At 36.9% G+C, this 24,207-nt stretch overlaps 5 protein-coding genes across 5 annotated transcripts; 3 read left to right on the top strand and 2 right to left on the bottom strand.

Annotated features, from left to right (window-relative positions):
• The first annotated feature begins 2,453 nt into the window (after positions 1-2,453).
• LOC110999841 lies at positions 2,454-8,122 on the top strand. Its single transcript, XM_022269085.2, has 8 exons — positions 2,454-3,051; positions 3,147-4,012; positions 4,089-4,223; positions 4,400-5,219; positions 5,691-5,835; positions 7,074-7,137; positions 7,778-7,839; positions 7,908-8,122. Exons 1-8 carry the CDS (start codon positions 2,894-2,896, stop codon positions 8,031-8,033), a joined length of 2,376 nt encoding a protein of 791 aa, XP_022124777.1. The 5' UTR covers positions 2,454-2,893; the 3' UTR covers positions 8,034-8,122.
• Positions 8,123-10,396: 2,274 nt separating this feature from the next.
• On the top strand, positions 10,397-12,485 carry LOC110999845 (UPF0587 protein CG4646). Its single transcript, XM_022269090.2, has 3 exons — positions 10,397-10,725; positions 11,082-11,201; positions 12,320-12,485. The coding sequence occupies exons 1-3, from the start codon at positions 10,476-10,478 to the stop codon at positions 12,433-12,435; spliced, it is 486 nt and encodes a 161-aa protein (XP_022124782.1). The 5' UTR covers positions 10,397-10,475; the 3' UTR covers positions 12,436-12,485.
• Positions 12,486-12,913: 428 nt separating this feature from the next.
• LOC110999857 lies at positions 12,914-16,328 on the bottom strand. The gene is made up of 2 exons (XM_022269114.2): positions 16,265-16,328; positions 12,914-15,725 (listed from the first exon to the last, which is right to left on the bottom strand). Exons 1-2 carry the CDS (start codon positions 16,307-16,309, stop codon positions 13,272-13,274), a joined length of 2,499 nt encoding a protein of 832 aa, XP_022124806.2. The 5' UTR covers positions 16,310-16,328; the 3' UTR covers positions 12,914-13,271.
• A 710-nt stretch (positions 16,329-17,038) lies between these two features.
• Positions 17,039-19,868, bottom strand: LOC110999861 (centromere/kinetochore protein zw10). Its single transcript, XM_022269118.2, has 4 exons — positions 18,258-19,868; positions 17,697-17,900; positions 17,347-17,612; positions 17,039-17,274 (listed from the first exon to the last, which is right to left on the bottom strand). The coding sequence occupies exons 1-4, from the start codon at positions 19,732-19,734 to the stop codon at positions 17,065-17,067; spliced, it is 2,157 nt and encodes a 718-aa protein (XP_022124810.2). The 5' UTR covers positions 19,735-19,868; the 3' UTR covers positions 17,039-17,064.
• A 446-nt stretch (positions 19,869-20,314) lies between these two features.
• On the top strand, positions 20,315-24,071 carry LOC110999860. Its single transcript, XM_022269117.2, has 6 exons — positions 20,315-20,927; positions 21,099-21,310; positions 21,663-21,715; positions 22,508-22,606; positions 23,495-23,595; positions 23,662-24,071. The coding sequence occupies exons 1-6, from the start codon at positions 20,869-20,871 to the stop codon at positions 23,759-23,761; spliced, it is 624 nt and encodes a 207-aa protein (XP_022124809.1). The 5' UTR covers positions 20,315-20,868; the 3' UTR covers positions 23,762-24,071.
• Positions 24,072-24,207: the final 136 nt, after the last annotated feature.

The raw sequence follows: 24,207 nt of genomic DNA, 5'->3' as shown, positions 1-24,207 counted from the left end.
GTCGGACCACCAACCAGTGCTGTGCCTTCTCGCGGGGGCACCATCCCCGCCCGCACGCAGCTGGAGGGTCACCGACTGGAACGCCTTCGAATCGATACTCGAAGGCGCCACCGCGCCAGGCCCACCGGACACGACACCAGGCGCCGTTGACGACATGGCGGAGTCCATGACGCGGCAACTCCAGGCAGCTCTGGCGGAAGCAACGACCACGCGTCCGCCGGAGGTCGTACGCGAGGACCTAGCCCCGTTCGTGCTGAGGCTGATCAGACAGAAGCGCGCGCTCAGGAGGCAGTGGCAGCACAATCGCTGCCCCGTGCTGAAGACAAAGCTGAATCGCCTCGCCGAACGGGTCAAGAAAGAGTTGGCCGCCCACGCCCAGCGCTCCTGGGAGCAAGCGCTGGGGGAGGCGACCACCGAGCCCACACGCCTACACCAACTCTGCCGCCGCCTCTATAGGACTCCAGAGCCGAAACGTCCGCTACGTGACAGCAACGGCGCCATCACCTATGACGACAACGATCGGGCCGAAATCTTCGCCGAGCACCTCCAGCGCCAATTCTCACCGAACGCCGCGGCATGCCCAGCGCGCGTGGCTGAGGTCGAGAGCGCTGTCGAGGGCTGGCTAGCTCGCCCGATCCCACCCGATGACGACCCCATTGCCTTTTCGCCCTCGCAAGTGCGGAAGGCGATACTCCGGCTGCCACTGAAGAAGGCGCCGGGACCGGACGGCATCACCCACCAGGCGCTGCGCCACCTACCCATGAGGTGGATAGTCGCGCTGGCGCGCCTCTTCACGGGGATCATCCGGTCCCTACACTTCCCCAGTACCTGGAAAGAGGGCAAGGTGATCTTACTGCCGAAGCCCGGAAAGGATTACACCCGACCGGAGAGCTACCGGCCTATCACCTTGCTCTCAACTCAGTCGAAGCTGTTCGAGAGGCTGTTGCTGCAGAGGACCTACAAATACCTGCAGCCGAGGCCCGAGCAGTTCGGCTTCCGCGGCGAGCACAGCACCACGCTGCAGCTGACGAAGGTGCTCTTCACTGCAGCCGCGGCCCTCAACAAGAAGGAAGGGGCCGCCGCCATGATGCTGGACATGGAGAAGGCCTTCGACCGTGTCTGGCACGATGGCCTCGTGCTGAAGCTCGCCGAGTCTCCACTGCCCCGCCGTATAGTCGCCGTGCTCCGCGCCTTTCTCACCGACCGCACGTTCTACGTTGCGACGGGAGAGGCTGCGTCGAGACCGCGACCCATCACGGCGGGCGTTCCACAAGGCAGCGTGCTATCGCCGCTGCTGTATACCACCTATACGGACGACGTCCCCTGCCCGAGCGGGTGTAGCCTGGCCCTCTTCGCCGACGACACGGCGTACGTGGCCACCTCGCTCAACACCAAGGCAGCAGCGGCGAAGCTCCAACGCGCTCTGGACCTCCTGCCAGAGTGGCTGAACAAGTGGAGACTAGCCGCCAACCCTACCAAGACACAGGCGATCGCCTTCGGCCGGAGTTGGTTGCCGCCGCCCCTGCGATTCCTGGACCAGGACGTGCCGTGGAAGACGCCGGTCACCTACTTAGGGGTCACCATCGACCGGAATCTGACCATGCGGCACCACGTCAAGAGGATCGTAGGAAGAGCGAAGGGGGTGTCGAGCAAACTCCGCCCCCTATTCACCGGCAACATACCCATCCGTACTAAGCTCGCGCTGTACAAGCAGTACGTGCGCCCACATCTCACGTACGCGGCGCCGGCGTGGTACTCCTACACTAAGGAGGCCCACCGGCAGAGACTGCGCGCCGTGCAGAACACATGCCTGAGGCGCGCAGTGGGGGCCCCCCGCTACGTGAGAAACGCCACCATAGCGCGAGACCTGCGGATGGAGTCCATCGACGAGTTCGTCGCGCGACTCGCGAAGGGGATGTTCGATCGAGCGGATGGCTCTCAGCATCCCCATCTCCAAAACATCGCGCCATGGCACTCCAGGCCGCCAGATCGCCTGCGGTATCCGCGTGAGCTACTCTCCGCGGATGCCGATACCACCGGACATGACACCAGGGCAGCAGCCGCGGCTTCGACCGCTGGTCGCCTCGCTGGGCCTCCCCCGGGGCTACCGGGGGTCTCACCCGGCGGAGCTTGACCGCGAGCCGCGCAGCGCGCTGCCCGATACCACCGACCACGACACCAGGGTCAAGTCGAGATTACTCCTTGACCCCACACTACCACCGGATTGACACCCCGGACAAGACCCCATCGGCTGCGCGCAGCGAGTCGAGCCATTGTTCCTTGCGCGCAGCAGCCCCCACCAAGGGCTATTAGCCCGCCCCCGTACCGCCCTGTATCAGCAGGGCGCGAACAAACAAACCACCCGATGGAGACTCATGCTCGAGCGGGTTTAAGCATCCCCCTTGCGAGGGAGGATGTAACTATTACAAGTCATGCTATCATTAACACCAATGTGTCCAAATACTTAGTACATCCACATAATATGTCCTCATAAACTCAAAACTCAAATAAAAGAAAAAGATTATTTACCAAGGATTTCTAAGAGAATTATTTATCTAATTTTTCGTCTTAAGAAGTAAAGGATCAACATATTCCTTATATAATATATTACTGTTTTTGCGCGGTTTCTATTGTGTTCTAAAGAAGTATAATCTTCCCTTAACTGAACTCGCAGACATCTGTCACAGTCCACAGACCGTACAGTCACCACTCACCGACTGCATTAGTGATTAGTGTAATAAGTCATTACTAATTACTAGTAAGTCTAAGTAGCAATGTACAAATACTAATGTGTAAAATAAAAATTCTTGTTTTCTTAAACATAGTAATATAGAGTGGGATTAATACAGAAATTAGGGTATGATCACTAAATGCAATATCCTAAATTGCCATCATGTCTCGAGATAAAAGCGTTTGGTTTGCCGAAGAAATTTTATTAGATGCTAAACTTATAAATTTTCAATTGGAAACCGGAGAATGGGATGCTGTGGAGGAAATGTTACGCGCTGAAGCTCAACTCTCTAAAGATGCTGAAACAGGACGATTAAGACCGTAAGAACGTTGACGATTTTAATGATTTCGCCAATTTAATTTATAACTTATGCTGTATCTTACACGTTAAAAAAATCATTTTATTCATTCTACAGGAAAAAAGCATCGGAATATACATTACGACTTATTGCTGAAGTCCTACATATTATGAGATTAGATGTTGAACAGGCGTCATACAATCGCAGCACATTAGCTGTTGCAGAACAATGCCTAAGGCTGGTGCGTTCATGTGCAGCTGCTGGAACTAAAATGCAGACATACATTTCAAAAGAACTTTCAATTCTTGATTCAATGTTGATATTGGCCACAGAGTATCAACATCCAAATGTTGAATACCTTAATGAAGAATTACAAAAGAAGTATGAGTCGTGTATGGCAGTCCTCATACAAACCCTAGGAAATTTAGTTGTGAATAATCCTTTTAATCAAATCATAATATGGAATAAGTTTGAACCAACTATACTCAATTGCTTAGTTGGACAAAATGACAAGATTGCTTCAGCTGCTGCTATGATTGTGTACAACATCTTACTAGGCCAGCCGAATGTATTACCAGATGATGTCACATTATTAAATTCTTTAGCATATATGTATAATAATGATAATGCTGAATATCCTCATTTAATTATAGAGTATTTAATTGGGGTAGAAAACACGTATATAGAAAAACTTTATTCAAAACTAGAGCCAGAAAGCCGAATGTTAGTTTTGAATCTAGCCTATAATATTTTAATGTCTACAGAATCACAAGACATTAATGTGTCTGTAAATTTTGTAAAATTTATGGCACATGAATTTAAGAGTAAATCAGATTGTATCTTGAAGACAATAGATAAATATGTAAATACAATAGAACCACAAGAAGTAGTGTTTCTCCTTGAAATTATTGCTACAGCATCTAGTATGGATACCTATATGGATTGCTTACAAAGTGACACATCTTTATTTATCAACTGTGCATGTAAGTGTAATTATTTGAAATCTAATAAAATTAATTGCATTATACAAAATACTACTAACATTCAACTTGTTTCCAGTTTTGTTTAGAGCTATACACAAATTGGGCAAAGAGAGCGACAACTTCTTTTCATCCATTAACAAATTGTATGCTGCAACAGGAAAGCAATTGGTATGTGATGATAACATGCCTGCATGTACCACACCAGGAGAAAGTAAGTAACAAGAGTGATTGCATTAATGCTGCAGTTAAATTCTTACTCTTAAATTCATAAAATATTGATTGTCTTGTAGATTGAAGAATATTAATTGATTCTGTAGACTTTAGGCTTATAGGCTAGATTCAAACTAATTAATATTATATTGTATATATATGTATTAATTTTTTCAGATCCCCTTTGCAAAAATGACTCGGCTGATAATATGCTCTCTTGTAATGAAACTACATCTGAGTGCACAGAATCAGAAAGTAGTGAGCAGTTCTTTGAATGTACCGATAATTTAGTTTACAATGAAAAACTAGATATTTTAGCTCCACCTGATTTTACTCCAAAGTTAGAAATGGAAAAGTCATCTCGATCCTTAGATGTTAAAATAGATCATGACATAACAAAAGTTGCTTTCAAGCGAAGCAGTTCAGTTCCAAAAGGTGCCACTGACGAAAGAATTCAACTTCCGACCCGCCGAATCAGTTTGGAACATAAAATCGATATTTGTGATGATAATGAACCACCTTTGATCATTGATGCACAGTCTCCAACAGCAAGTATGAACACAATTGCAGAAGTCATTCCGGTTGCATTACAACCAAAGCTTGAATTTGATCACAGTAGAACTGATTCTCAAGATAGCTCACCAAATGACCCTCCTACGGAAATACATCTAATCAAGGAAGAACTTAAAGATATGAGCATCAAGGCATCACCAAGTGAAATTTCTCCACCTTTATCTGAAAACATACATGATACAGAGCTTCAAAAGCAATCACCTGATACTCCAAAGGAAGTAAAGAAAAGTCAGAATTTATCAACAGATTTTGATTTAAGTGAACAGTTACAGAAGATTCTAGGAATATCATCAGAAAAGACCCGGGGAGATGCATCAATGGAAAAAAAAAGTGATACAACAAAAGAAGCCAAGATATCTGATGAAAATACTACAAACAAGGTGCCGTTTGTGAAAATTGATTCACCAGAATCACAGAAGACAAGGTAATATCCCAATAAGATTTTAATCTATATTACTTTATAACTCTGATAAATAAAGAGTATAATAATATTTTAGCTTCTATAGTGATCAGTAATATTGCATAGAACATTGCATTATTATACACAATTTGTAAAAAGGATATTATATTAAACTTAAAGTTATTGTAGTTGTTGCTAGCCAGTGGTCTGAGAAATATGTGTTAAAAATTTATATGTATTGATGGTCAGGAGTATCAGTATAGTATGTGTTAAGTATGTATGAGCAAGAGGCACTAGGTAATTAAATATATGAGAGGGTGAGAAGTACATACCTAAAATCCTTACAGACGTGCCCTAAGGCAAAAATAGTGAATATATAAATAAGTATAGGATATCTGTACCGGTAGGATCAAAGGTTCGAGGTGAATTTGATTATCTCAAAGCTGTTCTGAAATATTACTTATTAAAAGTACTTAAATTTACTGTTTCTTCCAGATTGGGAGCTATAGATATGTCAACACCAAAGAAAGCAATAACAAGTGTAGAGACAGTAGAGAGACATGTTGCTTTTGGATTCAAAGCAACTTTAGTTAGAACGCTTGCAAATCTCTGCTGGAAAAACCAGGAGAACAAGAGACAGGTATCTTTTTACAAAGACATATGTGCACCTACCTTGGGTTGTCATGTGATTTAGAGAAAACTTAATCATTTTAGTTGGTGTTGTTAAGAACTTACCTTCATTCAATTCGGCATTTTATTACCAATTAATTCCTATCTAGCTGTAGAATAAATGGATATTAAAACATCTCGAAATGACCCATTGCCATGGCAACCTAGACCAAAAGTGTTGAAAGTAATTTGCAAAGCATCTAGTCCATTTGTGCTAATAGATGCAACAGTTTTTGCAAAGTCTTGTTCTAAAATAAAATAAAATAAAATACGTTTATTTTGGAACATAAGATCTTCTAGGTATCACTTATTCCACGTCAATCAATTCAAACTTGTAGGCATCCCTACTCATCGGCAAAGACAGAGGGTGTAGGCCGAGAGAAAAAGCCGGCGTAAAAAACTCTCGGTACTCTTTTAAAAAAGCAAATCATCAAACAATATTTAAAACAAATATATCAAATTAATTAGAGGCAGCCTGCCCAGCACTAGTCCCAGGCCCTTTTATCAACTAGATAATCAATAACTTTATAGTAAGCCTTTTTACACAGCTTTTCTTTAATACATTTCTTAAATTTATTAAAAGGCAGAGATAAAAGAGCCTCTGGGATTTTATTAAAGAAGAGTATCCCTTTCACCAAAAAAGAATTACTAACTTTGCATAGTCTAGTACGGGGAAATTCCAGCCTGCGTTTGTTCCGAGTATTGACATTGTGCGTATGTTCTAATCTAGTATATTTATCACTATTTTTGTATACAAACATAATATTTTCATAAATATATTGCGAGGGAAAGGTAAGTATATTAATTAGTTCTTTGTGATGATGTGGTTTAAGTGGTTAAGGAGTTTACCTTCAATTGATTGACATATTATTATTTTTTAATTTTATGACCTGGTAACCTTGATGACCTTTAAGTCATAAGTTATTTGGAAAATGTTCAGTACTTTGGAGTCATAACATTTTTTGAACTGTATTTTTTATGTAATTATAAATAGGTTTGTGGGATGTTGGATCTTTTAGTAAAACGTTGAGTGGCGGCGGGCGGGAGGAAGAAACACACTTAAATGCATTGGTAACACTAAGTTCACTAGCCAGCACAAGTCTTTGGATAATTGACATATTTAATGGATAGTTTAAGAGAGAATCTTAATTTACGAGAATATTATTAGATACAAATGTTCTAAATTATGGTAATTATTTCTTATTTCAGATGCGAGAATTAGAAGTAATACCAGTACTATTGGATTGCTGCAACATTGATGCTCGAAATCCCCGTATCCTTTTCATAGAAGTCTTATAGTCATAACACAAAATAGATGTTGCATATAAAATATATTGAAATATTCTCTATGAAAATTTCAGTAACTTGGATGAGTTAAAAGATATAAGACAAAAGTAGCTTTAATGAGAGTGCAGAATCAGAGTTTGCAAATCTTTTTAAATTGTAAACACAAACAGACCAAATTGTTTTAAACAAGTATTTTGTTTGTTTATTTTTTATTTTATGGAATAATTTCCAATTCATTTGATAATTAATGTTGTATCTTTAGACTACATATTTTAAATTCTATAAATCAAATTATATAATGAATTGAATAAAAATGAAGGCTTCTTTCTAATATTTTTTTTCACTGTCTGCGACAGCTCACGATATGACATGACACCAATAGTCAAAACCAATATGATAAAAAACACTGTTTTAATTGAAAATGACAACCCTCTATACTATATAGATGCTACTGATCTTCTATCATAAGAAAATTAATTATCGTCGTATAATTTCTCCCCTTTACGCGTCTTAATGTAAATAGATTTTTAATTGTAATTGCTGTTTATTGGGCCAATAAATGCTTCATTTTGAAATAATCCTTTTAAAATACCTTATAAATAACTTTCCTGATAATGAATTTCCAGTAATCATGCAATGGGTTATATTTGCAGTAAGAAACTTGTGTGAGAATTGTCCCGAGAACCAGGTATGTAAGTTAAGAACATCTCAATAGGTGGTAATAAAGAGGTCAATTAACGTTATGTTTTATTGCAGGAGGTAATATCAAAAATGACCCTGCAAGGTCCCGTGGACAACGAAGTATTGCAAGAGATGGGTCTAACTCTACACGTCGACTCTCAAGGAAATACTATAAAAGTCGGACCATTGCAGAGAAACTAATTAATTTAAACTACCCCGAACGATATCATATATTGCTATGTATGTGTAGAGTAATAGCCAATCGAAATATATTAATACACTCAAATATATTAATGCTTTTAAATATGTGTACCTAGTGTTGCCATAAATACTGAAACAAAGTAGAAAAAATGTTTTTCTATTACAATAAGCATTTATTATTTTTACAGTGACAGACATTTAAAAATATAAAAAGCTTTTTCGAAGGTCTCCATTGGCTGCTGCGATACAGTCCTTTTAAAGTTGAGGCCAGTTATCAATAGAAGCTCTTTCCATGGGAAAATTCTTTACTGCCAATGTGATTTTTTGAGGGGTCCACATTATCTCAGCGTTTAGAGCATGTCGTACTCTATAAAACTGACCATACGTCATAATCCAGTCCATTCTACTGCTTCTGCAATAAGCGTCCAAAGCGTCCGTTTCCCCAACAAAGATTACGCAGACCAAGTTTTATGGGGTCAATGTGGGGCCGAGTGGCGTGAGGAAGAATGGTATCATGATACACTTGTCTCAGTGTTTTGATACCTTTTTCACAAAGTATGGCTCAGTCACTCCTTCATAGCTGATAAACCATCACTGAAGTCGGATTATGCCCGCGTTTCCAATTAGTCGACATTTATGTCGAAAGCTTCCTTAGAGCTTTTAGCAAAAGTATGGTCATTTTGATTGTTAAAATCTTGCTCAGTTGTAAAAAAGTGTGTGTGTGAAAAATAATTATTATTATATTATTCATTCAATTTAATAATAAACAGCAAAAAGCTGTGATCTCCCTTTGCGTACCACTTCAGTAGTTGTTTCGATTTTAGCACCCTATTCTTTTTTAAATTAGCTATTAGTTAAGAAGTAACCAGTAGGTACGTTAATTATAGGTTACAAAGTCTAAGTCATCTTTTAAAATACGCGACATGGTTCTAGGTCCTATCTGATCATCCGAGATAAAATCTTTTCTGTCGGACTGGATTTCTTTGAATTCTTTCCCTTACTGCCTTGACCACCTGTTTCCCACGAACACTACGTAGACGGCCAGATCCTTTTCTGTCACCAACAGAGGGGGTATCTCCTATCATGAACCTATTAATAGCCAGGTACACAATTGAAAACGAACAATCATGAAAATGGCGGATTCCAAATTCTGTTGCAAAATAATATAAAAAATTTGTTTATTTTTAATTGTTACAATATTTATGGCTAGACCAAGTATTCACTTGTCATGAAAGGACGACAAAAACTGGCAATAAACTCTCCATCGTTCTTATAAAACGCCAAGACTTTCTTATTCTAAAAAATTTTTTTGAATAAAATAGGAAAAAAAATAGGTTTGTGAGGAGCTGCAACCATTACATCATACTCCTCGTCGCATCTTAAAGCAATTAATTACAATAATGAAAGGAAAGTCAGAAAAACAAATTTTAAAACAGTTGCTATTCGCACTTTATTGTGGAAACAAGCCGTAATATGAAAGAAGAAAATTGTCAATATATACCCGTGCATACATAAATTCAAGTCAAACCAGTCACCAAAAGGAGCAGTCGTAAAGGATTAACTCCCAAACCCAATAACCTATCTCAATCCCCTTTTGACCATCTTAGATAGACATCTTAATGCAAATATTGATAAAAGTGTGCCAATAACCAATCGACGGATTGTAATAGCCATCTGTCGATCTAAGCTATCCATGGTAGGTCGGATCACATTTACAATATTTGGGTTAAAATGTCTACTCAGATGGTCAAAAATGGATTGAGATAGGTTATTGGGCTTGGGCGTAAGTGTAGCTACTACACATTTAGTAAGTACCTATATGGAGTTGCCTAGTAGCTACTGCTTTAGCCGAAAGCTGTATTAAGATGTAGCTAAAAATGTGTATATTTACTCGGGTTAAATTGAATTTCATCATCTTTAATATATTCATTATTGGCCCTATATATATGTGCTTTACGAGTCAGAAATGTGATGCAAGGATAAAGTGCTCGAAAAAATAATAACCCATCTTTAATGTGATAGTAATCAATACAATTGAGATTTGTTTTAAAAGTTAAATAATGAATATCAAATATGCACCTTCTTTAAAGCCAGAGACGACGTTAAGATATGGGTGTAAACTCGTAAAGTATAAACGTAATCTGTAACCACAATTCTAAGAATGGATAGAAATTGAAATGGTATGAAAGTTGCGTAAATGAAAGTTATAATAATTTGTCTTGACGATGATTATTTATCGAATCTAAATATATAAATGTTTTGTAAACAATAGAAAGCATTTGACATTACCCAATCGATATTTTAATTTAAAACCAAACAATAACTGACAAGACCTGAATACTGATGTAACGTTTCATTTTTCAATATGTTAATTGTCAGAACATGAAAATACCAGCAGATTCCTAGGCCTGTGAAATAATTCTTAATCTCATAAAAGTAATAATGGTTAAAATAGCGCTTCAAATCAAAGCATCATTTGAATGTATTGAGAAATTGTATACTAATCATCCTTACTACCAGTGGTTTTTAAAACTAAAATGCTGTAGTTGTGGCGAGGAATCAGACAAGTATCACGATCTTACTGAAGCCGAAAAAGTCCCACAAAAACATAATAGATCAGAGTCTAACTTGCTTATCAAGTGTAAATTGTGTTCCAGAGAAAATAGTATTGATGTCATTGAAGGAAGCAATGGTGTGTTTGTATTGTTTACAGTATTTAAACAATTTAGTGGGCCTTTCTTGAGAGACTTATGTATTTTTTTTTAAATAGGATGTTCATGCTTTGCATAGTTATCTGTATTTAATCTCTTTACATTGGATTATTATTAAAAAAGTTTCTCAATATAATGTCAATAATATTTGCTGATAATTTTATGAATAACCTGGGTATACAATACAGTAATAAAAGTATGTTTAATAAAAAGTATAAAAATTAAATATACTATATCAAATATTTATTATGAAAACATAAAAAGATTATATCTCTAACATTGGTCTCAATATTTAGTTATGTTTATTTATGAAGTTTTAACTTATAAGTTATTTTAGGTATATTAACTAGTGAAGATGAAAATAAATTCAAGACAATAGTTATATTTGACTGTAGAGGAGTAGAACCTGTGGATTTTCAACCGAAATCTGGCTGGATTGCTGAAGCAGTGGATAATGGTTATTTCAATTTTTTGTTATTAATATAATTATTGCTTTTATACTAATTTATCTAGATATATAGATAATGTATATAAGTTGCAAGAAGTCATCCAAATTTCATAAAATTCTGTATAGTAATCTGTTGGAGCAAGGTCTGGGGAGTATGGTGGATGTCTTAGACATTCCAATTGAAAGTCCACTTATTTGGTAGCAGTTTGTTGTGCAGTGTATGGTCTAGCATAGTCTTGAGGCAGCAGATCCTTAAAGCGATTGACCAGTTTTGGTTGGTTAGCAGCTAGCTTTGCACGGTTTGTAGTTGCTTACGAAAGATTAAGAAATTTATAGAGAATGACTCGGGCACTAGCCCACCAAACGTAACTTTTTCTTTGTAAATTTAAGTTTGGGACACAATTTGACTGCTTCATCCGAGTGATTTCATCATAGGTAATGATTAAATTTAAAATCCCTTCATTATTGTGCCATATAAGTAATGTAACTCAGAATTCAACGTGTTTCAAGGTTTTTTTTCCTTTTTCTAAATTTGCCTCAAGTGGATAGTTTTATCACTAACACCGCAGCCTGCGGCTAACCCAGACGTAGTTTGCGATGGATCCGTTTCTACAATAGCATTTAATTTCATTATTAACTTTGGTCTCCGGATGTCCTTCTTCTTGAACTACGGGCCTCGATATTTCCAGAACGAAAACCAAACATGCACTGCGTATTTTTTTGCGACACGCCGCCATACACATAGACAATTAATATTTTGAGCAGCACTGGTGCAAGGTGCAACTCGTAAATAACGCGATATTTCATGTTTTCCATTTTAAATAGAGTTACGCAGAGAAAAAAAATAAAATGGGAAAATAAAATGAATGAAGGTATAAATAGCTGTAAAAATTGAATGGAACTCCTAACAAAAGACCTCTTCTTTGCTTAGGTTAGAATATATAATATATTTGAGGTCAAAGTGTACGATAGTACGACAAAACGCCAATTTCGTGTGTAGGGACACACGAAAAGGACATAGTACGAGATTTTTCATTCTACACCATACAATACACCCTACCTGTAATCTCTCACTTTATACTAGATATTGTTATGAATTTAAGCTAATAATCAAAATTGGGTTCCAGGTAAGAAGTTTGAAGAGGTAGATTTATCAGAAAAGGAGTGGGCAGAATATGATGAAAAGAATCAAAACTCAGTGGGTGTATATGAGCTTGAATGGAATTTTATAAAAGTTAAGTAATTACGTTTTACTTATTTTTGTTGACTATAATTAAAATGATTACGACTTTTTTTGAGATTTTTATTTCGTTTGCTATAATCCTGTAATATTCTCTGCGGCATACCTACTAATATGGTATCTATCGAAAATGAAAATATTAAATATCTTTTGATGTATATAATATAATGGATTATGCCAGGATTACTCTCTCTCTTATATGCATGTAGCATAATGATTTATGTAAAAAAATGTTACGGAAAAGGAAGACTCATTAACGAAAGTGAAATTCACGGCTGAGTGACTTGTGCGATATAACTTTGTTCATACTTTGCAAATCGCCGAGTGCGCAAATTTCGCTTCCTTATATTCGCATGAGGATTTTTATAACGTTAATTTGACTTCGGAAAGCAATCCGAAACAAATGTTATGCAATTAGGCAAAACCTACTTTGTAATACATATAAGGCGCGACGAACTATAAATAAAACGATACAAGAGCAAGAGAAAATTGTGTAAAGATAAAACATTAGTGTTCATAATTTTTTGTATTCTAACTTTATTATTGATATAGATCGCTTATTATAGCCAATGCGTGATAACTTAAAATGGATTTAAGGCGCGCGTAGTAAATTCTTAGAAATAAAACAGTGTGAGGTGTTATACTTATTTTTTTATCTTCATTCATTCACGCATTATTTACAAGTTTCCATTTTAAAGATAAAGTTCAGTCTTCAGAATCTGGTGGGACTTTAAGCTTGAAATTAAAACGTTAAAACGTAATATCACAGCATCCCATTTCATAATTTAACACAAGCACTTCACAAACAAACTTAGCTAAATATTACTCTAATTGTCATTCTAAGTAGTGCGGGGTGTAGACGATGACGCAGTGGTGACTTCGTGGTCTGACCTCGACTCCATGTCGTCATAGCCAGAGTGTCCACGGACAGTGACTCCGTAGGGAGTTCCCGTGACGTCATCGGGCCCGCTGCCGCCCATCATATCCGCTGTGACTCCTGCGATCAAATGATGTACTGAACTGCCGCCTGCAACGTTATCATCGTTGATAATTTGGAAGGGATGGTGTATGTAAACGGGGACTTCTATCGGCACCTGCACTGGTACTTTTATTGGGACTTTTACGGGATACGGAACTTTAACAGGATACGGGACCTTTTTCTCGACTGGGTACGGTTTGGGAACATAAATCGGGACCTTCTTCTCAATCTCCACTCTGTGCGGAACTGGCACTTCTACTCGGACGGGCACTCGTTTCTCGACTTCTACCGGATAGGGAACTCTCTTTTCCACATGAACGGGTACCGGTTGAGGCACTTTGACTGGGTAAGGTTTAGGATAAGGAACTTTTACTGGCACATGCTTTATAACTTCAAATGGTTCTCGGACTCTTACTTCAATCGGGAACGGTACTTTTTTTTCTACGGGATATGGTTGCGGTATGAAGATTTTGAATGGAACAGGATATGGAACTCGCTTTTCGACATGGACCGGTACCGGGAAAGGTTTTTCGACGGGCACAGCCACCTGAACGGGAAACGGCACTCGCTTCTCGACTTGCACTGGAACCGGGTGAGGAACTTTAACTTCTACTTGTTTTATAATGGGCACTTGGTGGACAACCGGGAACGGCCTCGGAATATATTCCTTTTCTACGACCTTTACGGGAAACGGTTGAGGAACTTTAATGTGCACAGGATATGGAACTTTTTTTTCTACAGTGACGGGATATGGTCTGTTCACTACTTTAATTTTTTCTACCGGAACTGGCACGGCCACTTTTTTCTCGACAGGGTAGGGTTTGGGCACTTCAACTTTATATGGGACTTGCACGGGTTTCTCGACAGTCTTAATGTATCGATGATGGTGGTGGTGATGATGATGCTTTATCTTCGTATGTACCTTAGACTGGCCGCTCGCTTCGCCATGGAGGTCACTGAGATCGACTTGTGGAGGGGGAGGCAAACTCGGTAGACGCTTCTTCTTCTTACCAAAAATCATCACATTTGGTGAAGCGGGCTTGGAACTCTGCAACGACTCGCTCATTGGAATCAGTCCGTAGGTATGTAAATAAAGAGGGTTCTTTTCATTCGCAGCACTCGATTGATGATTATTAAGGTAGCTATTGTAACTATTATCTTTGAAGTTATTATAAAAGTCATTTAGTTGGTTGTCTTTAAAGTAGTCATCCGTTTGGTAATCCTTCAAAAAACTCAGTGGATAGTTTTTTGTGACATAAGGAGACCTGTCAAAATAGGATTCTACGGAACGTTTCTTACGATGTCGCCGGGATCTTAACTTTGCGAAATGTGACGGTTGTATCGGGACCCATTCGTTAGGTTTTATAGAACCGTTCTCGTTGGTATTATTTCCATTTTTATGAGCTCTTGTCACCCTTCTGTGTGGACGTTTTGTTACTGTTTCGGAATTTGCTGTCGTAGTATCAGACTTGTCGCCGTAAACAAAGAAGCGCCCAGAACTCTCTTCGCCAACATTTACATCGCTGTTGTTATAATTGGTGTTTCCGATAGAACTGCTTGCATTAAGCGTTTTGTTATTCATTTTGTCCAATATCCTCTTCGGCCATATTCGCTTCGTTCTCAAAAGGCGTGTGGTAGTCGTCGGTTCAATCGTAGTCGGAGGAGAAAGCTCAAAGACGTGGATATACTGATGATGACGCGAAGGAGGCTTAACGTAATCGGTCCGAATTCCGTTAACCGATTGAACAGGAATATTTGCTTTGACTGGAGTTTTAGTGACAGATATGGGTTTCCCAGTGGAAGCAGCATATGTCAGGGACTGCGATTTGGGTTTTACTGATGATTGATAGACGGTTTGTGGTTTGGGTGTTGATGTTGGAGGTTTTGGGGTTGTCGGTACATAAATCAATTGCTGAGGCTTGTTGTAATAGTGTGGAACCTGTTGACCTGGTTTAACGTAATTGATTCCAGGGAACTTATAAATGCCGTTTGTCACTTTGAGCGGCTCTTTTGAATACACGTGCCTCGGCGGTGGTGATTTGTAATAGTGTTGAGGGACCGAGATATAGAACTTTTTATCCGGTGTGAGATATATCGGTGGTTTGCTAGGGGGCCTATGCTCGAGTTTCAACGTTTGATTGTAGTGTGAGGTGCCGTTTGGCTGAAGCTTGCGCTTGGTGTTGACGGCAGTCAGGTTTGCAACGACCGGTACAGCCCTCGCCTCCATAGCCATTTGATCGACGGTGGCATCTTCAGTCGCATTCGCCGAGCATTCATAGATAACAGTCGATAGGGCGATTATCAGGATAGTGGTCTGAAAAGATAGGTAGATATTATATCTTTATGCTATGTACGAACCACTAATAAAACAGTAAAGTTATGAATAGTTAGTTCAATCTATAACAAAATAAATATGGTAATTAATAATTTAAACAACAGATATCTATTGTGTTCATTTATTCTGAACGTTATATTGTCATTACTATTCATAGAGAAAACGGCGATAGCACTTCATCTTAATAAAATATGTATTTCAATGCGACTAGTAACTTGCGTGTTAACACAGGTTTCGCATTTTAACTTTAAGAATATGTTGCATTATAATCATGAATTATTAGTCTATATAAAACTATAACTATGAACGGATGCCTATTAAATAAATATATAGAAAAATTCTTGTTTGTAGGGATGAGATGGAATTTAAAATTTCACTCCCTTTTTCCACAAATTCTCACATACGCCATAAGGTGCCACAAAATTCACTTCACTTATATTTATCGTTTTTCACTTTTACACCACGTCACATGTCAAAGGTGAATCGGAAATACCCGCTTGTTACTTCGCTTTACCTACCAATATTTGTTGCATAGTGCGGTGGCACTCCTCAATCGCAGCCATTCGCGCAATGATAAATGCGCGGAAGCATTACACACTTAAATAGCATTGGATCGTGTTTTACTTTCTCTGTCAATGCCAATGTGATATCTTTAAGAGCTGGCTGAAATCTTAACGCATCTATTTATTGCTACTAATTTTTATATTGTCTCAATATCGAGGACCTCAAAGGAGAGAGTAGAGTTAACTGAAATGGTATTGATTCAATTACCAGAACAGAATCAGATTTATCAGATAGGAGATATTTTATCAGTAATTGTGTTTTACAAAATTAGTACGAATTACATCAAAAACTTTTTTACAACTTTATATTCGTGAAATTTTGTTTTATCTTACAATATTCAAATGTTGTTAGATCAGTTCTTGAAAGTGATAAGAGATTAAATTTCACTTTTTAACTGCTTGTACAGATTTCAGGGTAATGGCAAATTTCTTAGATATGTATCCATTAACAATCCATTGCTCTAATAAGCAAACAAATAGAATGGCATACTGTAACATGCGCTAAACAATTTGCCGGTTTCCTGTTTCCGCTCTTCCGTGCGTTATTTTAATAACGAGTGCTTTTGACTTACGCAACGATGAGAATATTTGCACGCACGAAGTAACCAAATTCTTAATGCCTAATATTTTAACTATGACAGAATTTAAATATACCATTGTATGTTTTTCTTCCAATATTAAAGCGGGCCTACAGATATTTTATTTTGAATTCAAAGGCATAAGGTTTGAATAACATTTATTGGCAGTGTTAAAAATTACTGAATTTCTTTTAAAATCTTAAGTCTGTATTTATCATCGGGAAAACGTATTTTTATAATATGACGAATCTCCTCACAACTATACGTTTCAGATAGATGCTTATCAGTGGTCCAGAGTTCTGCTATTTCTAAAAGTTGACCCCTGAGTAACTGCGGCATTTTGCAGAACTTCTTCCACACTTCTACTTTCCCCTCAAATTTTGGTTCCTGAAATATTTTATCAAACAATTTATCTGACAATTAACTGATATGAAAAGTACAGTGGCCAAGTGTATTTACCTCAAATAGAGTCCTCACTTCTCTTATTGTATCATCAAACCTTATCACAAGCATATAAACCAGTTCTTCATCAATTGGTTGGATATCAAGAAAAATTCTATTTAACATTGTTTGACAAAGAGCCTGCACTAATGTGCAAAGAGACAGCTCGTACATTTTCGAGGGTAGGACATTATACCAATATGATTGCAGCTGCCTCATTAAAGTAATTGAATAATTGATGGCATAGTTAAAGGTATCATAGGAATCTAACGTCCATGGGAGGTCTGAAAGTGAGAAAAACTGATTAATGAAAATAATAAAAAGTTTCAAATGAAGATACAAAAAACCTCTTATTAAGTAAAACATACCATTTGTTTCAACCTTTTCTACAATAATATTTCTATGGTTTTGCAAATAAAGTGAGATCTTCTCTAGACCAATAAGTCTCAGATCTTGAATACATTCCAACAGTGTTATATTAAGAGCATCAGCCATTGGTTCGGGTAAAGTATTTCTCCACGGTGGGCCCAATAAGCTATGAGCTAAGTAGAAGCAGTTGTTGAAGAATAGCGCTAAAAAAATGGGTTAAATGTTTGTAATTTGTAAATTGCTTATGGTAGGTGTTGGTGTTTTGAATTAATTTAAGCTTTACAGGATCAGCAAATCTACCATTAACTTTGTTATTATCTTCTCTATCTTATTATCTAACTTAGTAACTTATCAGGAATTCATTTATTACCATGAATTTTTGTGCCTCTTTAATACTAGTTACCCTAAGTGACCAATATACAATTTTAAGTGATGACCAGCTTGACTGACTATTGCGCTTTTATTGTATTTACATTTATTATGTTGCTAGTTTTACAACTAGTCACAATAAAAAAAAATGCATAGATTGGTGTACTGTCTGTTTATTTTGTAATACAAACCTATATCCAATGGGCAGCATTCTAAATTCACCCTAAATTTTTTAGGCACTAGGCTTTGATACATAACTGCTATATCCTTGATGTATACAACTAGTTGATTGCTATATTGCTCTGGTAGTTTTACACTTTCTTCTAAATGTTCAATTATCATACACATAATCCTCTTAACATTTTGTGATATCACACACTTTGGTAGAAATAAGGGACTCTTCAAATCATAAACAAAATCTTTCTGTGTTACATCAAGTATTGAATCACTATCCACTTCTGCTGCTGTTCCAACAGAGATTGTTCCATAAGATATACTCTCATTTAAAAGTTTACGAACATCATGAAGTAATTTATCACACTTTTTATTATAAAGAACGCCCTTTGTGTCATTGATAAATTTGTTTAAGGGTGATATGCTAGCTTCAATAAATTTTATATCTACCAAAAACTTATTAAACAATTCCAACTCAACAACAATGTTTTTATAGTGTTCATAACTACTATCACAGGATGGCAAGTTATTCCTTATGCAATCATCAATTATTTTGGTAAAAAAACTGTGTCTGATTATTTTGGCAAAGACTTCAATGAATGTTAAATCAGCTTGCATTTGCGACCCAAGGGTTGATTGCAGGAATTCAAACACTGCAGTCAAATTATAGAAAATAGTTTGTACATTTGGTTGCTTGTGGTCATTTAAATCAATTTTTATATTAAAATCTAGAACATTAACATGATTTTCTGTCAGTATAATTTCACAATTGTGCCTTATAATATTATGAAGCAATTTATTTAAAAAGAAATCTGAAAATAGAGCTAGCTCTGCATTTAACCTTTTTGTTGCATAGAGTGATTTTAAAATCTTTTGCATCAAATAAGAGTCACTTTGCTGTACTGACAAGGCATATGTTAAATGGTGTACACCATTTCTCTCTGTCCATGAAAATATCCCTTCCCATTCAACACTCAAGTGAGCTGTGTATATGGATATTTGATTTTGACTCTGTTCAATTAAATTTCTTAGTGCTTTATCCATGTTTCCCTCAAACTTAAGAACCAGAAGCTTACTCAGTAAGCTCTTTATACTTAATATAGCTTCACAGTAATTGTATCTTTCCATATCATGATTTGCCTTATCAAGTAATGGCTTAGCTTCTACGAGGATACAAAGATTCCTTAAATATGCAATAGAATGACTTAAGTTTTCACAAGAGTTTAGATATTCTTCTGTTTTAGCTTTACTGTCAAGATTTTCATCAAGAAAAGCTATCTCTTGTTGTAATTTTTCATACTCTATATAAATCATAGCTTTACGATTTGTATAGTTTAACTGTTCCAGTTTCTTAATCGGATTGAAATTCAAATATAAATCAATAAAATTCTGTTGTAAACTAAATGACAACATCTGTATTCTTTCACTGAGATCGCTAAGTTTAGAAAGTAACACATCACGTTGTTTTTTTAAATCTTCACAAGTAGTATTCATTACTTACCTTACTTTTAAATTTGATTAGTTTAAAGTTATATTAAAATAGTGAATTAAAATACTTTTTTCTTGCGATGAGTGCAAGTTTTTCCAGTACAATTTGAATTTTTAAATGTTCCACGAAAATAGACTTGACATGACAGAGTTGACACTGAAGAATATATTGATGTTGACAGTTAATACATAACACGGGTCAACATGAAATTTGACTTTTTTTTTTTTTTTTTCTATTATGGCCCGCACGGTTTGTGCATTGTGGCCCAGGGTCAAAACAGGGAAGAAATTTGACTTTGATTGTAAAGCATTAAATTTCGGTAGTTTAGGTCGTAATAAGACGGAAAAAAAATATATGGCATGAAAAACTTTGCTTTTGTGCTTAGAAGACTGATTGAACGAAATTTTTAAAAATCTCGGATTTTAATTTTTGATTGAAAATAAAACTATTGAAATAAAAATGTTTATTATTTTTATTAAGTTTTACTATAAAATTAGCTTACAGAAAAGTGGAAAATAACTTAAAAGTGCACACTTTTACTTTTTCTTTTATGTTCATAGCTACTTTCTCTCAATAAACCCCAAATATAGTCGCCCATCATGTTTTCATTGTATTGGCCTTGATATTAAATGAGTATTATTATTATAACTATCACAAAAGCAAACTTTATACCGAAAAAGGGTATTTTCTTTTTGGTTTTTGTGCATAACTAACTGGAAAATAATAGTATAAACTTTAGGACAAAGAACGACAATTTTTTTGTAGAGTCGTGTAATATATTGGTGTTTGGCTACCAACGCCACAGGCGGGCTTTTAAATAGATATTTATTTGGTTACCATAGGCAACTGGTTTTATTTCATGCAGCACAATTACTTTACCGCGGTTGTAAATGCAAGTAGTGAGTATTTTTCTTTGAAGATGTCTTAAGATGGCATTTAAAATTACTCTTGTCTCTTCTAAAATAAAGCATTTGGCATAACTGCAAAGCGGAGATATTCAGAATTACCTACTTACTGTACAATCTAGTATCTACAAATTAAAATAAAGACGCGCAACGCACTGAGATATTTCTAAATTTGGTTTGATCAATATCAAATAGCATTATCAAGAAATAAAAGTAAATAATTGATTCTAAGACATGAACGACAGCGAACTAGACTGCTTAAAAACAGAATTGGAACATGAAAAAAATTGCAGGTGAGGATGAATAAATTTATGAAACGGCAATTTTCTTAACTTAATTATAATATTTCATTTAAAAGGAGTGTTGGTTTTCTATGAAAATTATATAAAAACTCACTGTAACAGTTGATGAGAATATCTAATGTACCTTTAGCTGGCTCTTATATATTTTTTCAAAAACTGTAGAGAAACAGCATCATGGCAGAATGGTGAGATTCAAAAACAAATCGTTTGTATTCAAGAGGATTTGCGCAAAGTTGATTACCCTTGGGACTTCGATAACGATTTGCAGAAAGAAAGCGCAAGGCACCGACAGTTACTGGAAGCCATCGAAACTTTGCGTGAACAACTCCCATTACTGAGAGAAAAAATAAGAAATGCCAAAGGTTGCGGACCAGGTAGATAGGGATAATTACTTTTGTAATAGTTCTATCGTATGCTTCAATGTGACTACATGGATCACAACATCCTGCAGTTTTATTTTTATGATGTATGGTGATAAAGATCCTTTTTATAGACCGATTTATTTTCACTGATTGAATTTTTCCAATATCGCAGTCCGATTATTTGAATGATTTTTGTTGATTGTTTCCCGAGGCTTCGTTGGCGTGGAAATAATTAGAAATTGATAAAAAAATATTCAAAATAGGTGCAATGATGCCAGAAATACATTAAAAACAAACCACAAAACTTTACCTTTTTGCAATGTTATTAGTAATTTTAATATAAATGAGTGTATTTTCATTACAGATTGCAAGCTTAAACATGATGACCTAAATATAAACTTAGATATTCTGACTCCGGTAAATATGTTTAATCTTATTTACTACGTGTAGCTGCGTTTTAAAATGCTAAATTAGCCTCCGAAAGCTTGGTGTGCTCAGCAAGGTAATACGGTACTTCATTTCTACGAGCCATCGCTTGCATGGAGTCACCTGACCTCTCGGCTGGATCTCCCCAGTACCAGCTTCTTCCTCTCGACCTTAATCAAAGAAGAGCGGTTCGAATCCTCAACGACCGATCCCTTGAGGGGCTCGATTATTTTCTTTTTTTTATGTTACCTAATTGCTATTTATGTATTATCATTGTATTTTTTAATTACCGTCTAAAATACGCAATATTGGCGCGTTTCACAATTTCAAAAAGGCATTAAAGATGCGTGACATGTAGAGTAGTAGACACAGTAGACTAAAATTGGGACGGCTAATGATGACGTGTATCTTGCTCGTATATACATACATAATATAAGGTTTCTCATGTAAATAAAATACATTTTTTTAATGAGAAATAAAGTACTTTAAACATTATGTTTGCGGTTGTTTGGAACCCATGTGACTTTATTTATTTATTTCAGAAATACACACATTATCTTTACAGCCTATGCCAATACGATACTTATTGTATACTTTTCGAAATTAATTAATTGTAATACTTATTTGAAACGAAACGTCCCCCCGGTGTTGTGTGCTCTAGGGCTCTAGTTACCGCCTGCACCATCTTAAATTGACATGTTATTTTCACATGCGTTTTTATTTTCACAAGTTGATTGTTTGACGAAATTAAAAAAAGTTTTCTAAGATGTATTTTGATTTCAGGCGGAGTTACTGCGAACGGTAAAACGTTTTGAAAGATTAAGGACTGACCTCGTGAGCACTTTGCGCAGTAAGGAGTGGAGGCTCGATTCGGAATCTAAGGTGATCAAATTTCATGATCAAAGTCGTGGATTACATTTCTTAATTTTCCATTATTGTTCCCAAAATGTAATCATCCAAAAAGAAGTCGAATTAAAATTAATGTATGAATGTATTAAGTACAGTAAACGAAAACCAGGGATCATTAATCAGGGTACCTATAGCAAACGGGTACCAGTTTAGTTCTGTTTGTTCTGGGTATGGTGTCTTACGACCAGCTACGCCGTAGAAGAGAGCTAGTTGTGTCAGACTATTTATTTAACATACTTACGGGTCGGGTGCATAATCTGGATATAATGGGGAGACTAGGTCTACGGGTACCAAGTAGATACCTGAGGCTTACGTCTAAACTTTAAACACAAGTTGGTAAAATTTGTACACTGGCTGGGTTCACAAGAGTTGCTTGCTATATTGTTAGTTATAAGATTTAGGCATATAAGGATAATTGATGTGGGTATTATTTTGGGGTTCTATCGAATTAGTAGTAACTGAAAAGGTAGAATAATGTAGTGGAATAAATAATATAATAATATATAATAATTTCTCCACTTTTCTGTTCCTCTTGCCTCGCCCATCTCCACTTTAGTTTATTTTTTGTTAGTGTAACATCTGTTACCTTAGTGATTTATTTCCGAAACGCTGTATTCTTTATTTTGTATCTTCTTTTCTTCTCTATCATACATCGTCCCAGCGATGTTTGACACACCCGTAGCTTTGTAAGCTGCGGCTTTAGTAGACGTCCAAGATTGCGATCCATATGTTAGTACAGATACTAAGTATTGAAGACCTTTCTTTTAATTACCAAGTCATAACATAAGAAAACGAGCATGGTAATTAAAGTAAATTAAAATTAAGTTATATTATATGAAAAATGGGATATTGTCATTTCAGTTATTCGTGAGAGTCAGCGATCAGCGCACGTATTTGCAGAACGAGTTGATGATTTGTCAAAACAACATCTCGCGCCTTCAGAGAAACGGAGTCTATTGGCAGTGAGTTTTGTATTATTCAGGGAATATTTGAGAGATGTCTTATTTATAGCAAAACTCTCGTTTCAGAAATATCCCGCGCAAATACGACGAAAGAGTACTCGATGCAAAGCGCGGACCGATCAAGAAAATCTTCTGCAACGATCGTCTACCACCTATCGTCACTTAACTTGTCGTCTTCACATTCTTAAATATTCATTATTAGGTACCTAAGTTCACGCATCTTTGAATTATGGTCGCAAAAGACAGAGAAAAATAGAAGTACGCCTTTTAAAGAAAATTCAAATGAATCGGTCTCGCTACTCATCGAGTACAAGAGAAGAGATAAGAGATAAGAGAGCGTCATTTCCACTTTTAGATAAGGCACGTATAGTCTACGAGAACTGAAAATTAGAAGCATGCAATAAGTATAAGAAGTTAAATATTTAATAGTTAAAGCAATGTGTTTCTTTACACAAAAATATATGGATAACGTGAGTAAGAACAATATAAATAATCTTTTCTATTATGAAATGTTTACATTACTCGTACATGATAAAAATGCTTTGATAGGGATTATAAATAAAAATTAAACTAGTCACAAAGTTTTTTTCTCCAATTTCTTTCATAAACACA

Source organism: Pieris rapae, chromosome 6 (assembly GCF_905147795.1).
Source record: "Pieris rapae chromosome 6, ilPieRapa1.1, whole genome shotgun sequence".
Lineage (NCBI taxonomy): Eukaryota > Metazoa > Arthropoda > Insecta > Lepidoptera > Pieridae > Pieris > Pieris rapae.
Note: the sequence above shows the minus strand (reverse complement) of the source record. Positions and strands in the feature narration are given on the sequence as shown.